This window comes from Macrobrachium nipponense, chromosome 25 (genome assembly GCF_015104395.2).
Source record: "Macrobrachium nipponense isolate FS-2020 chromosome 25, ASM1510439v2, whole genome shotgun sequence".
Lineage (NCBI taxonomy): Eukaryota > Metazoa > Arthropoda > Malacostraca > Decapoda > Palaemonidae > Macrobrachium > Macrobrachium nipponense.
The window spans coordinates 41,788,725-41,805,299 of NC_087214.1; the positions used below are offsets into that span (position 1 = coordinate 41,788,725).

The 16,575-nt window shown below is 34.8% G+C and overlaps 1 protein-coding gene across 4 annotated transcripts in view; it reads left to right on the top strand.

Annotated features, from left to right (window-relative positions):
• The window catches only part of LOC135199407 (major facilitator superfamily domain-containing protein 12-like), a gene marked incomplete at its 5' end in the record, with an annotated part of 74,875 nt that extends 58,491 nt beyond the window's left edge, over positions 1-16,384 (top strand). For 3 of the 4 annotated variants that reach the window (XM_064227407.1, XM_064227410.1, XM_064227411.1), the window contains 2 exon segments: positions 11,188-11,313; positions 16,087-16,384. In XM_064227407.1, the coding sequence (XP_064083477.1) occupies positions 11,188-11,313; positions 16,087-16,178 (218 nt within the window). 4 annotated transcript variants of the gene reach the window in all.
• Between the last annotated feature and the right edge of the window lie 191 nt (positions 16,385-16,575).

The window sequence follows — 16,575 nt, forward strand, 5'->3', positions numbered from 1 at the left end:
GATACTTATGCTACAGAAAATACTAATGTACTCTGATAATTGCATAGAATGAAGATTAACATGATAAAAATCATATTTTAACTGATAAAAATTTCATATATGAATTGATAAAGTTATTAATGTTTATGCTGATTGATTCGTTGATTTTTATGCTAAATGTTATATATCTGATTCATTAATTCATATATTAACTCATAAATAACTGCAGATAATGGTAAGATATAAGGTAACAGATTGATTATAGGCTACCTGATTTGTTTATACATATGTATATGGATTCATATAATTATGATTAATATATGTGCACTTTAAATAGATTCCTATTGCGTACACGCAAAGATATATTTCGATTCCGTTATTTATGATCATTTATATATAGATTCCTAGTGCGTACACGCAAAAAATATATTTCGATTCTGTTATTTATGATCAATTATATATAGGATACATGATACTTTATATATATAGGATACATGACCGAGGTTATACTACTTCACTTTTAACTAGCTTTCGAACAACTTTTCGTCCATTACACAGTTCCAGACAACCACCTTTAGCCAATTGAAACGGCCTTTTTCAATGGTTAAAACAAGGGGAAAATTTGCCTGGGCGGGTCCAACGTTCTATTTTGCGCTCATACTTATTCTCTGCATCCTAAGCTACACGATTACGTTCGCGATGAATAGATCATCCCAGCACGAGTCCTTCGCCAGCAAAGTAGAGTTGAATATCCTTCGGGTCGTAATTGTCGGAAGTATGTCCCTTTTTGTAGTCGAATTCCGACAGCCGCTGGAGCGTTCCGCATGAAAACGAGATTAACGACGAGATACGGTGTCGGTCGAAGAAGTCCATGAAATTCCTTTCACATTGTAGGCGGTTGTTACTTGACTGTAGTCGTCCGCTGCGACGAACGATTTTTTTTTTTTTTTTTTGAAGTTGCGATGTGAAACTCTCATACTGCAGGATACTGTAACCAGGTTCCATTAATCAGCCTGCAAGTGAAATTATACTTGTCACAAGGGCAAAGTAAATTCAGACGACATCCAAATACAGGGGAGGGGAGAGAGCCATTTAGACCAGACTTAACCCACATGAATTCGCTGATATTTCGGAATTCAAAAGAGTCCGCTGTACAAACTTTTTTATCCATGGCATTAACAATGAGTGAACCTATCCAGGTCTATGATGACTTGTAAAAATATCCATAATTATAAAAAATAAATAGATATCATTACGAATCTCAAAGAAAATTCGATATTACTGGTAGTAAGTTACTAGACAAAGAAGTGGAAAACGGAGCTAATTGTAAGATTGCCAGGCAACATAAAAGTCAAAGAGAAGATTAATCATGATTCTATGTGCCCTAACAAAAGTTTCATATTCAATTTTCTCGTGCGCATCCTCTGAGGTTAACTTTTAAAACATTATTAATAGATAGGAGATGCAACGAAAAACCCACTATGTAACCAATTTCTATATAAACTTTGGGTTTTTCAAGAAAATGTGACATTTTCCCATGAATGTTTTACTTGAATTGTAATAGGCTAATGTTGCAAGTAAATATTTCATATATACATATCTTGATACTTCTAAATGTCTATGAGGTTCAGAAAAAAAATTAATTCATTTTGTTGTTATAGAAATTCTATTTGCTTATTTTGTTCATTAATTTTAAAATGATTGCAAGTCCTTAACTAATTGCAGTACACACACGGATAAGAATATGTTATGTGGCCTGTCATGTGACCTATGAACCACATGTGAAGTTCATGAACTAAGCATTCCTTTCTCCAGTCAATCTGCTTTTGCAAGCAGAGACGACACACAGATGAAGCCTGTGTAAGCAGATTATTGAGGTTAAAAGGAACAAATGCTGATACGGCAATGATGACGTCGTCACTTGGCAGGAGATTGCTCTCAGCCAGCTAAGAGTTACGTTACTTGCTATAATAAATACGACTTTAGGATAAATTTTTTGTTTTTTAATACTCGACCCACATGAGAAGAATGTCTGAAAAAAAAACAGTACCAAAATTGAACAATATATTAGTTTCATGTTGGAAAACTGCATAATTGTAATTATGTTAAATTAAATATTCCTTATTCAAACTAATGAAAAAAGGTTTCCATACAAATTCTATATATATTATTAGCCCTGTATAAGATTCATATAGGATTATTTCATAGATAACATTTTCACTTCTAGACTTCCTGACTTTAAAATCTCTTTTATTTTATTTTATTTATTTATTTATTTATTTATTATTATTATTATTTATTTAAAATTTTTTTTTTTCATTGACTACGAATATAAATCACCGGGACAGACAATATGTCAGTAGGTTTTGATATGTGTTTGAACTTTTAGCTTATTTGTCATTACTAAAGCGTTAAGTTAGAGTTCAAATCTTTACGCATATATATTTGGATATTTAATGGTTACGTTTTGCTTATTGATATTATCGTGATTCCTTTTTTATTATAATTTGTAACCCTTCCGACTTCTTACGGAGTGTATATATTGACTCCACTTGTATCCATATTTATTTTATTTTTTATATTTATTTATTTATATATTTTTTTTATATATATTTGATAAATTAATGGTTGGCTTGAATATGTGGAAAAGTGTTCTAGCGGCGTACCGTATAAGGCTACTTGCGGCATCAATTCTATAGATACAAGATATAAATGATAAACGTATTTAAAACCGCTAGAACCGCTATAATCCAGTTCGGATCCAACATCACGAGTTGTAACTCGTAAGACATTGACACTTCCTATTTAATTATCCGTTATTCTACCAAACCGATTGACTCTGGGTGATAAAATATATTATTGGTTTTCTTAATGGAAAGGAATTCACACAACGTGTTAAGGAGATTATTATTGATTTACACCACCCGAGTCTGAGATTATTATGTGTTGAATTCCATATTTATTGATTTAGCACTCATAAATATTCGTAACGCACTCAATTGCGGTGTTTGTTTTTAGTGCTATTAATTCTATATAACGTGTCAAGGAACTATTAACACTAAGAAGTGTTTATTCCCTCTGTCAGACTCGTAATTCTGTTAATAATTCTACGTATATTCTTTCAAGGATTGATTTGGCACAGGATAGGCCCTTAACTGACAGGTGTCTTAGTGTGTCCCTTGTTTTCATGACACGTGTTACAATCAGTTATGTGCTTTTTATATCTGTAAGCACTGTAGGCCAGTAAAATAGTGATTTGGCTTTCTGTGACATAATAGGAACCCTGGATGACGGAATGCAACCAGTTTAACGCGATTGGTATGAAAGAGATTATTACTACTACCTGGTCGTTAGTCATCTGCTGTGTTCTTCGGGTTTACCTCGTCACAGACCTACATATAATATTACATTTGATTACATTATTCTGATACACATACTTTAAATATACTTTTGCTTTAGGGTTTCTGCTCGAAGTGTTTATTGGTTTGCTTAGCCACTGACCCTGTTTCCGTTTCGAAGTGTTTATTGTTTGGTGTTTATTGTTTTGCTTATCGCTGTTGACACTTGCTTTGTTCAGTTTGTAACAGTTCTGCGCTCCGACCCAGATATTCAATGCTCGCGATCTCTTGGGTTAAGGAATTTTCTTGTTTAGATACGGTTTTAACAATAGGTACGGATGTTTCTATATCTTTTAGTCTAATTAATGGTTCTTTGCAGTATGGTGCGGGATTGCGGGATAATGCGTCAGCTATGATAATTGCTTTCCCAGGTAGATATCTTATCTTGGCTCCAAAGACCTGAATGATCATTTGTCACCGAGTTCCTTTTGGACTGTGATTAAAGCCTTTGAAAAACTCGGTAAAGGACTCATGTTCAGTAAGGACTTTATCAGGATAGCCATAGATTATGAACTTAAAATGTACGAGTGTTAAAGATACCTAGCCCTTCCTTGCCTATTACTGCATATTTACTTTCAGAGGGCTTTAGTTTACGTGAATAAAAAGCTATAGGGAAGAACTGTTTATCATATTACTGAAGTAGTATCCCTCTTACCCCTTGGTCTGAGGCGTCTGTTGCAATAAAAAAAAATTCCTTATTTAAATCAGGGATTTTTAAGTTAGGTAAGCTGCATTATTCCGCTTTTAAGATATCGAACGCCTGTTGATGCTTTTCAGACCATAATAAATCTACGCTCTTCTTCGTAAGATCTGTTAAAGGAGCTGTCATGATTGAAGAGTTACATATTTACATACGATTGTAATACCCACTACAGCGCAAAAGTGCTGTATCCCCTTTTACGTTAATAAGTACCGGAAAGTTATGAATAGCCGACACCTTACCATGGACTACTTTTAAGACCTTGACCAGACACATAAAACCTAGATAAACATGTTCGGTTTTTTAAAAACTCACATTTAGATATTTTACTCTGAGATTATTTGTCTTTGTCTCTGTAGCACTAGCTCTACTTTATGTGAATGTACTTCTAAGGTATTAGAAAAGATTACAAGATCATCCATATAGGCATGTAGGGTATCCCCTAAAAAGTCTCCAAACACTATATTATAATTGGGGCGCAACGTAAGCCGGAGGCATACGTAAAAATTGATAATGTCCCCCTGAGGTGTGCTGAAAACGGTGTATGAGGTACAATCACTTAGGTAATGGTATCTGGTAAAAGCATTTAAGTAAGTCCAAGTTGGTGAAAAAAATTTATTCTAACCTAACAGAGATAAGATGTCGTCGGTACATCGCACTGGAAACTATCGGGAGTCGTTTCCTTGTTTAAGCGACAGAATCTACGCAGATACGCGAAATCCGATCTTTTATGGCATGACATTTGAGGGAAAAATTATATGGGCTTATTTGATTTCCTAATGACTCCTATTACTAACATTTTTCAACTTCGTCATTTATCTCTATTTTGAAATTTCATTGAGAGTCTATGCGAAGGTACGTATATAGCTTTATGTTTGTCCTTAGACCGTATTTTGTTTTCAATGACATCCGTTTTTCTCCCAGAGATCACTCGCTAGTGGAGAAACTTCCTGGTATTCAGGTAGAATATAAAAAAAAATTTCTGCTGAATCACCTCTGCTTGAATGACTTTACTGATATTACTTTAGATAGATTATCAGAGAGATTCATCCACGACTGGTTGGGCGTGATTAAAAATTAGCAACAATAAAAAATGCGATATTTATAACTTCCGTATCCACGATATGTATACTTTTAGGGCTTTGTTCGCGGAAATCGTTATATTTCAGAGTGTCGGGAAGGATTAAAATTTCATTTCCCAGCAAAGTCTTTTTACACGCACTAAGACATTCGAGGGTGCATGCTTCTCGAGATTTTTGCGTGCAAAGTGCGACTGCGGTTGTGGGAGAATTCTGTTGGGTCATTTGAACAATGTTACGATTTATGAGACAAATGTATAGTTCCTTTATATAAGTTATTATTTGATTAACTGTCTCATTTTTGTTCAAACGGATTTTAATATGTTTGAAGGTTTATAGGATTTTCCTTTGATAAACACGCCTTATTTTGCAGGATGTAAGATAATATTTTGTATACCCCTAGATGGATCTTACAATTACACTACATACAGATCAACGTTTTTTATAACTATAGAGGTATCTGTAAACGCTCGCTTATCCGGACTTCTCATTAGGGAAGTTCGAACAACAGACGGTGAGTCCGTAAATACAAGATATTACGTGTATTAAAGAAATAAAACAAGATATTCTAATTTTTACGGCGCGTACAGTTGGGCTTAATCCACCAGTATTTATTATAACTTAATGTATTAAAAAAAAAAAAAAAATTAAAACGAAAAACCTGCTCTGATTACTTATACGGTCGTGTGTTTCATAGGAAAAATCCTTTTTAGTTCAAAAAGACATCGGTATGTATGAACCAACATCGCTTTTCCCCACTCTGCTAGAGTCGCTTATTGTGTGGAATTTGCTTTCGCTTTGAAAACTCGGCAGATTTAACTAACCTTGACCGCTTGACTAGGTGACACAGTCACCGAGTTGCTTGTTTGATTCTGAACGGGCTACTGTTTCTATTTCTTTTTGTAATAATTAGGATCCTTCTCTTTATTACCATCGGCAACGTATTGTGTGTTTTTAGCATTATGTTGCTGGTTACGTATAAAGCAATGAATGACGAACTATTAGGAACTGAGCGATTACTAATAAGACAAGTTATCACTACTGCATACAATATTAACTGTTTGTACTTCATTCTTTGCTAAAATTTGAAATAGTGAGGGATCCTGGTCAGCGCATTTAGCCTGATGAAAGTTTTTTACAGACATGTTATTCCTTGCAATCCAGCCATATTTTTAAAGTTGAGTTGAGTCATTGAGGTTCGATATTTTATATAACTCAAAAAACTCAAGGCTAAAACTGCGATCGGGACTTTGCAAAGGAGCATTTATTGTCATGACCCGAAATAGTGTTACCTCTAATTTATATAGATTTGTACGGGTGTTCCACTTGTTTTTTGTGTGTTTTCTAATCACTACGGTGCTTAACGACCCTATCCATGCATCTGTATAAATACAGACGTCCACTGCGTAAACGCATATTCACTGTTTAATATGATTTGTTACGTAAGGGATTAATAATCACCCAAATGATAAAATTAACATAGTATATGATTATGATATTTCAGTAGAACTTCTGGAAACAGACACTCAAAGATAAAAACTCGCAGTAGCGAAATCTCAATGATGTAGATAATTTCTGTAAAAAAGTAAGATTAAGAATGTCTCGTAACTTCAGCCACAGGAATAACGAAATTCGACCTGTAAAGGAAACACTCAACGTTACTCCAAATGAATAAAAAATTGTACTTAGCTTGCTTTTGTGGGAAGTCACGGTGTTCCGATAACGACACACGGCCTTGGTCCTCCTTCTCTATTTAGCGGATGACCTGGTTTGGCTTCAGTTTCCCCCGTGCGCGTTGTTTCGATGATTCGAGCCCTTGAAAATCCGATGCTGCAGACGCGTTCGGTTTGTTTCTTGCAGTGCCGGAAACGCTCACTAACGATATTTTCTTGAATGATTCTAATGAGAGACGAAGCTTCCGTTGCCGTAGGAAAAGGACACGTCGGTTTTGTTTCTTGAAGTTATTCACTAACGATGATACTAAGTTGCTTGACGAATCTTGTTGTTTTCTGAAGTCGCTCACTAATGATGATACTAGGTTGCTTGAAGAATCTGCTGCTTTCGTCGTCGTTGACTTCATGATTTATTATTCTGTTTTTTCTTCGTAGGACGTTGTAGAGTTCTTCTGGTCCGCTGGCCACCAATATTAGGGCTTGTGCCTTGTATGATAAGGCGCCCTATGAGGTAATGTTAGACTAGCGATAATCTATACGCTAAGTCGGTTGGTATTGCACTTCCATCTTCAATGGAGTGTCTGGGGTTTTGTAGATCACTTACGAAGTCGGTATTATCTTTACGACGATGTGTTAAACTCATGGTTCGGTGAGGTTCTTGTAGAAAACACTAAGTATAAAAATAGTATATTCTTCTGAAGTTTTACATGATGAAGATCAGGTATGATCGTACAAGTCTTCTATGACGATAGCTTGATCGCTTCTGCCAATGATGATGGCTAATCCTATTCCTCTACATGATAAAGCTTAGGTAAAGAGGTACAGGTCTTCTAATGACGATAGCTAACTCTGTTCTGCCCGTCTACCATCTCTGTTACAAGTTATGAAGGAACAGACAGTAGTTCGAACATATGAACATACTATCAGATGACATAGTTTCATACGAACACACAATCGAATGAGACACGCTACAGATCACGTAGGCCGTTTGAATAATAGGTCGGGGTAGTTGTCTCAAGCAGGGAGCTTGGACTAATGTTTATAAACAATTGAATGACTACAGGTGACGGCATGTTATCTTAGCTTACATACTTATTGTATACGTCATCTTTAGCGTCTCTAGTCTGATCACATTCCTGCAAGCAATCTGGTTGACCTCTTTAGTTTTAGACTTTTATATATATGGACTAACATTCCATATTTTTATTATGTAAACACTTACACATATAGCTTTTAATAAATCCAGCATCCATTTCTCCCCCTCTGTATATAGTAATTTGATCATTACAGTTTGGAACTCCGATAAACCTGGTGCCTTACCATTCCTCATTTTCCTTAATGCTCTCTTAACTTCTGTATCCTGTATCTCCATCACTGGTCTCTCCACCCTTTGTGCTTCCCCCATCTCCTATCTCCCATTTTCAGTATTTAACAGTTGTTCAAAATACTCTCGCCATCTCTTCTTAATGTCTTCATTCCCATACAATATATTTCTATCGCTATCCTGGATGACACCCAATTTACCCACATCCTGTTTCTGCCTTTTCTTCAAGTTTGGAATCTTGCATATAGATATCCTTTTCTCCTTCTCTGTCCAGACATCCAAAATAGTCTTCTTAACATTATTAACTGGAGTGCATAAAAATTAATTTCAAAGTTTTGAATATTACATCTTTGTCATATGTTTTTATTTTTTCATGTTAGAGGCAGTTTGTTTAGCCAGTAGTACTGTTCTTTTCATGCAAGAACATTTATATTTCTCTCTTCTGTTAGAAGATGACACCACTGTCTTTCCCTCGGATTACTTTGGTCATGCCAGTATATCATGAAGCTGAAAACTATGATTATCTATCGAAGGGTTCACGTAAAGTAATTTTTTAGAGGTTAGTATTCCCTTGAATGATTCTTTTGTGTGTAGATTTCATCCCGTTTTAAATCTTGTTATTGAATTTAACGTGCACCAAACTACTTAAACCTTTTGATTCAATAGTGGACCTTCTTAATAACACCTTTGCAAAATGAAGTGCTGATTGTTTTTGTTATATTCATGAAAGCAGCTGCCAGTTTAAAGTTCATTTATTTACTAACCTTACTTATAGATTCAAATTGCTTTTCAAGTGGAATAACCCATTTTTTAATGTGTGTTTGTGTTAAGTGTGGCTTTCCTTAACTGTATCTAAGAACAGTCCCCTTCAGCATTACAATTCTCTGTGTATTTGAACTGGATTTTTTGCTTGCTGGCCATGAGGCTTTAAAAATCTCCAGATTCTGGTTTTGTAGCTCAGGTTAGTTTGTCTGAGCTGTATATGTTTTCATATATTTTTAACATACTAATCTGGGTAACCAAAAGGTTGGTAGTGCCATCAGTGTACCTCTTTCTCTTTCTTCAATCCTACTTTCCACTCTCGCCAAACATTTGTTTTAATATTATTTTCAGCACTGAATGACCTCACAGGTCCCAGCACTTGGCTTTTGGCCTAAATTTTATCCAGTTCCAATTCCTAATCTCTGGTTAAAAGAAAATACTGGAGAACAACATCAGCTATTTATTCCTGAATATGATTCTACAATGTTGTCTCCCAGGTTCACAGAACTGGAATAAGACAGTAAGGCAGATGCTAAATACAGTAAACATAAGCTAACAGTTTGTAAACAACAGTACATAATTATCATTTATAAACGGCCATTATGCATTACTGTAACGTCATTATACATTTAACTCTTCCAAATGATAGTTACAGCTTGCGAACTTAGTAGTATTAGTATATAAAAATAGTCTGAATATTTATACATACTTACTAGTCACATATTGTAAGGAAATGATGCGGTTGAATATGAAAGACTTGGTAGAATTTTGTGGTGTTCCTAAAGGATGATCTAAGGGAAGTATTTTGTGTAAGTTCCTGGTAAGTTTCAGTATGGTTCTGCAAGAACTCATTAAGCATACAAAGCTGACATTACTTAACTGGACTGTGTTTTTAATATTATCCAGAGGTTTGTAGTTAAAGGTTTTTTTTTTAATTAAGACTTTCAATGATAGAATTTCCCTGTATAGTTTTCATGTAGATGTTTTAATTGCTGAATAGTCTTAATATAATATTGTTCTATGTTGCAATTCTACATGTCATCCCAGTGTCCTTTGTGAATTTTCAAAAGTTATCAAGGGGGTAGCGCTGTCAGTGCAGTCCAGGCTTTGCTTTAGGTTCTTTGCATCAGCATTTCTTCAGCCCCTAGCTGCAACCCCTCTCATTCCTTTTATTGTACTTCAGTTCCCATTCTCTTTCTTCCATTTTACTCCAGGCCTGTCCCAACAATTGTTTCATAGCTCAACTGTGAGGTTTTCCTCCTGTTACACTTTGAAAACCTTCTTTACTCTCAGTTCCATTCCAAGCTATGTCCTGTATCATGACCTACTAAAATGAAAGATTAGCTCAGCCTTACATGTGTATCCTTGACAACATATATCAGAATGATCTTTTCTGTGTGCCTTTAGTATATTTCAGTTTACTAATTTTTTTTTATTCTACTTGATTTGCTATGCAAATTAAGGTGTTGATTAAAGAATGGAGAAGTGTTTTGTGGATCTGTTAAGTGTACTTTGATTCAATTTGTATATTCATAAACCTGCACCTTCCACTTTCCCTTTTCTTTCTTGAAATATGACTGATTTTTCTTAAACTTATTCTTACACAATTTTTCTTAAACTTATTCTTACACTCAGTCATATTGGTTAGTTAATAAATATTGACTTTAAGAAGATTAAACTGGTTTGGTATCAAGACCCACAGTGGATCTGCTAATCTGTGCTAGGTAGGTAGATGTTGACTTAAGCTTCATGCATGTAATCATTAATTGCATCTGTTTAACTGTTAGCTGAAAGTTGTTTAGCCCTACAACTTTGAAGCTAAAATAGTAAAGTTGGATGATCATTCATTGTGTCTGATTAGGTGTTAGGTGAAGTTTGTTTAGTACTACACTTCTAAGTTAAGTACCATTACACTGCAGGACAGGATAAATAAAAGTACGTAAATGATTTTTGGGGCACGAAAGCCCAATACGTAGAATTCTCTAATGAATCTTATCAGGTTATAATACACGCGCAGATATTTTTAGAGCTTGAAAGTCCAATATATTTCTCTATAACAAGTCTTACCGGGATAAATTACCTGCACAAATATTTTTGGACCTTGAAAACCCAATATGTTTCCATGCAATGAATCTTACTGGATTATAGTACCTGTGCAAATATTTTTGGAGTTTGAAAGCGCCTTGTATTTCTCAGTCATGAATTTTACTGGGTTATAATACCTGGGCTTTTTACATTTCTAATCGTGTAAACTGACGTTATCTCTTTCCAGTAGACGAGAGCAGCATTGGAAATTCTGGTGACGCAGGTCAAATTGTGGTAGTCCCAGGACGATCAGACGATGACATTTCACCTGTGAATAGTACAATTGGCAGTGAGAATCAAACGTCTCCACAAGGTAATCATGTAATGTCTAAATTCATATGGGTTATATATATATATATATATATATATATATATCTATATATATATATTATATATACTAATATATTATATATATATATATATATTTATATATATTTCTCTATTTATTCTTTACTAATGTATGTTTGTATTCTGCAAAGGGTTGGTATGTTTATTGGAGTTCTTGGGCATGTAGATGGTTTGCTAATAAAATAATAATAATAATCACTAATAATAATAATAATAATTACTAACAGTCAGTAATTGTATTCAGATTGACAAGGAGGACCGTGCAGGTCTTCGAAAGCTCTCTGCTTTGTATTTTAAATAACAGATCAGACATATTACTGTGGATTTACTTTTCCATTTTATTTTATTAACTCATGTGATTATGAGGTTTCTTTGAATAATAATAATAATAATAATAATAATAATAATATGCTGGAAGTACAGTGGTACCTTGAATTAATGTCAAGTTTTCCGAGGTACGAGTCGTCACTGTTGATTTTCTGCTTTGTTACACTAACAAGTAATTGAAGTACAAGCTTGAAATGGCGTAGTGACGACAATTAAGATAAGCAAAGAAGAAAGAGTAAATATGCATATTTTTCATGAATATTTTAAAAAACTTACACATTACTTTGCTGTATCCAATAATATGTATGTAATACTAGTCTCATATTATTGTATCATAAAATACTACAAACATAGAGCTCTGTCAATGTTTTGGTTTGGAAATCAGCTGATGGCAAATACAAGTTTGTTTTGCCATATTTAAATAAATTCTGAGCAAAATTTCTTGCTTCTAGTTAGTTTAAACGAATATCTAGATACTTGACTTATATGAGACAAGGTCATTTTTTTTATTATTCAATGTGGTTTTAAGTAGAAATATGACTTGAATACATATCATTGTGATGAAGTTTATTGAGAAAAGAAATTGTAATTCCATTCGCTATTTTCACATTGTTCCATCATAATACGAGCTTTACATTATTTATCTTTTATCGGCGTGAAAACAACAGTAAAATGTGTTCGTTCAAGCCCAGTAGTTTTGATTAGAATTATTTTCTCTCAGTTTCATCTACAGTGTTGTGTTTGATGGCATAAATTTACGGGAGTTTTATCCTTGTTGCTGATGCACGATAATAGTCATTAGCAGCTTGAACAGTTTTCTCAGCTTCAGCTACAACTTGGTTTAAATTTAACAGTACTATATTTCCTTGTTGATCTTTGATCTACAGCGAATAAAGTTATTACGTAAAAATATCTCGGTCCTATTCATCAAAACGTCATTTTTTATAACAAAACTACGGTATTTGTTTACTATCGTACAGTGGTTGAAATACAAGCCAAACGGATGTTGCTGGTATCCAATTCAGTTGTACTTGGCAAAAAAAAGTGGTTTCTCGTTCGGTTGTTCATGGCTGCGCACATTTACGCAATGAGTATAACGTTAAAACAATACTTTCATTATTCTCATTTGTTTTTGAACATATTTAACTAGAAGATGAGATAAAGTTAGGCTATTGTAATTTGGTCTCTCTCGTAAAATCGGATTATTATAAGAGGAATTGTCGTAACTTGAACACTACCTGTACACTGTATAAAACCTTATTATATCTTTGCATACTCTTTCTATTATATTTTTATACAATATTTGTTATTTAGAAATGTATTTTCCTTATTTAATTTACTAACATAAAAAGATGGGGTGGAAATTTGAGTGTTAGAATGGATTAAGAGCATTTTTTAAAGTATTTTCATTGGGGAAAATTGATTTGATGTGCGAGCAAATTAAGCTACGAGCTCGGCCATGAAACAAATTAAACTTGTAGGTCAAGCTACCACTGTAAACCCTCTTTTAAACATATTTTGTTAAAAGTAATTGCTGCCTCAGCTGCACTGCCAGTACATAAGCAGATGGACTCGCCCTCCTGCTTCAGTCCATCACCTACCTCCGCCTAAGAGGGTGTCTGAAATCCCAGACAAAATGTTGTGGCCCCTACCAAGGAATATTAAGAATCCAGAATTTGAATATATAACTTTACCCTTGAGAAACTCTACGGGTTACACCCCGAAAGTTTAACTACTGCCTCCGGCATCTTTGAATAAAATTAAAATTGATTTTCAGAATTACCCATTTTAGACTTGCCAACCTTCAGTGCATTACTTACCAGTTTAAGCAACAATGGGAAAACCATAATTAGGAAAACAGATTAGAACCCATATAAAATTAATGCAGCTGAGGTAGCAATTACTTTTAATAAAATATAATAATAATAATTACTTGCTATATTTCCTTTTTGTGCTCCTAGAAACAGCGCACATTGCAGGTAACTACAGGCCTATCACCTGCTTTCCAATAATGTGGAAGTACCTAGAGGATACAAAAGCCATCTCCCAGCAACAGAAAGGCTGCAGAAGGAAGTGTAGGGGCACAAAAGACCAGCTTCTGATTGACAAAATAGTAATTAAGAACAGTAAGAGAAGGGATACCAACCTAAGGATGGCATGGATTGACTATAAGAAAGCCTTCGACATGATACCACACACATGGCTAATAGAATGCCTGAAAATATATGGGGCAGAGAAAAACACCATCAGCTTCCTAAATACAGTGCACAACTGGAATACAATACTTACAAGTTCTGGAATAAGACTAGCAGAGGATAGCATCGGGAGAGGGATTTTCCTGGGCGATTCACTGTGTCCCCATTACTCTTAGTAGTAGGCATGATTACCATGACAAAAGTAATGCACAAGATGGGTGCTGAGTTGCTGGGTACCAACTCAAGAAAGGAGGCACCAGAATTAACCATCTGATGTTCATGGACGACATCAAGCTGTATGGTAAGAATTGTATCTGGAGACATCAGGATGGAGTTTGGAAAAATGTGCCTTGGTAAACGTACAAAAAGACTAAGTGACAAGGACTGAAGGGATAAATACACCAGATGGTAATAGCATCAAACACATGGATGAGACAGGATACAAATACCTAGGAATAATAGAAGGAGAGGATATAAAACACCAAGAGATGAAGGAGAATGACCAGCAGAATGGAGGGATGGCACAACAAACCAATGCATGGATAGTACATGAGACAGACTAAAGAACTGGCCAGTGATGGAACATGGCAATGGCTACAGAGGGGAGACGTCAAGAAGGAAAAAGAAGTAATGCTAATAGTGGCACAAGATCAGGCCCTAAGAACCAGATATGTTTAAAGAACGATAGATGGAAATAACATCTCGCCCATATTCAGGAAATGCAATATGAAAAATGAGACCATAAACCACATAGCAAGCAAATGTTTGGCACTTGCACATAACCAGTATAGAAAAAAGCCATCCACAGGAGCCTGTGCAAGAAACACCAGCTACCTTGCAGTAAAAAGTGGTACAAGCACCAACCTGAGGGAGTGATAGAAACCGATCAGGCAAAGATCATCTGGGATTGATATCAGAACAGATGGGGTGATACATGCCAATAGACCAGGCGTGAAGTTGATTAACAAAATAAAAAAGAAAGTATCACCAATTAATGTCGCTATACCATGAGAAAGAAAGAGAAAAAATTGCTAAGTATCAAGACCTGAAAATAGAAATTAGATGGATATGGGATATGCCAGTGGAAATTGTACCCATAATCATGGGGACACTAGGTATGATTCCAAGATCCATGAAAAGGAGCCTGTATAAACTATTCTCTGTTTTTTTCCATCTGTCCATCCGCCTGTGGTGTTTTCGCATGGTAACACTGCGTCCCGGGCTTTAAATAGTTACGCTATGTGTAAGTTTTAGGTAAATAAAAGGATATCTGGGTGTACATTTGCAACTGAAAAGTGTTTTAATAAATTACTGTATGCTAATTACACCGTTAATATTCGAAATACGATATTAGTATTGTTGAATGTAAGCTGAATGTAACTATCTAAAGCCCGGGACGCAGTGTTACCATACGCATACACCACAGCCGGATGGACAGATGGAAAAAAACAGAGTATAGATGCCGAAGTAGCTCCAGGACACATGCAACCAAGAACCCCACATTATAAAAACAACCCAGTCGAATAGGATGACTGTGATAGAGCAAAATGAAAAATAACAATAATAACATAATTACAAACCATTCCCTTATAAGTATGTTCTTTGCCATTTTTCACAGGTTTGATTTTATTAATCTATTGAAAATTTGAACATCTTTCACTCGTCAGTATTTATTAGGGTTTTGTCTATAGTACAACTGTGGCAATTGTAATATAGAGAAAATTAGTAATAAATTGTAACATGTCTGTGAGAAGCAAGTAAGAATTATAACTTTTATTAAAATGTAACACGTTAGGTGCACTGTAGGCTCTCACTGTAGGTTCTTTGCAGTGTCCCTTTGGCCCCTAGCTGCAACCCCTTTCATTCCTTGCACTGTACACCCATTCATATTCCCTTTCTTCCATGTGACTTTCTACCTTCTTCCAAGAATTGTTTCGTAGTGCAGCTGTGAGGTTTTCCTCCTGTTACACCTTTCAAACCTTCTACTATCAATTTCCTTTCCAGTGCTGGATGACCTCATAGGTTCCAGCACTGGACTTCGGGCTAAATTCTATATTCTATTATATTCTATAAAACTCTTAGTCAACAGAGTAGTACTTATTTAACTCACAAGAATACATCATATATTTTATTGCCTTTTAGTGTTTTTTTTTTTAAAGAAGTACCAGTGTTTCCATTACTGATACACGTTTTATTTATTTATTTATTTTTTCCAGTTCAAACAGTACCTGCTGATTATCATGCGGACATAAGGGCACGTGTGGTTTCTTTGTCTTCCAGCGATGGTAATAACGAAAGCAATGCTTGACGGAACTGATGATATTAAATATAATTGATGACTTGTAAGTGGTTTTTCCATGATTGAGTTTGTATTTAAAGTTGATATAAAAAAAAAGTGTTAGCGTCGTACAATTTTGAACGCATTCTTGATTTTGTAGCACATGTTTATAAAATATAAAGTAATTTTTTGTATGGTTTGTAAGAAAATTGTTACTGTAATTTTATGGCTGAATTTTATTAATCGTTGCTTAGTACCCCATAGTCTTCATACAAACATTTCATTATGCTACATTAAAAGACTTGTACCATTTGTGCAAAGTTATTCTTGAGAGTTGCCATGAAGTACACACTTCAAATGGTAAACCTCATGCATTCTCAGATTTGCAAATTGTGTTCTCATCAGATTTAATTAGTGAACATGATTT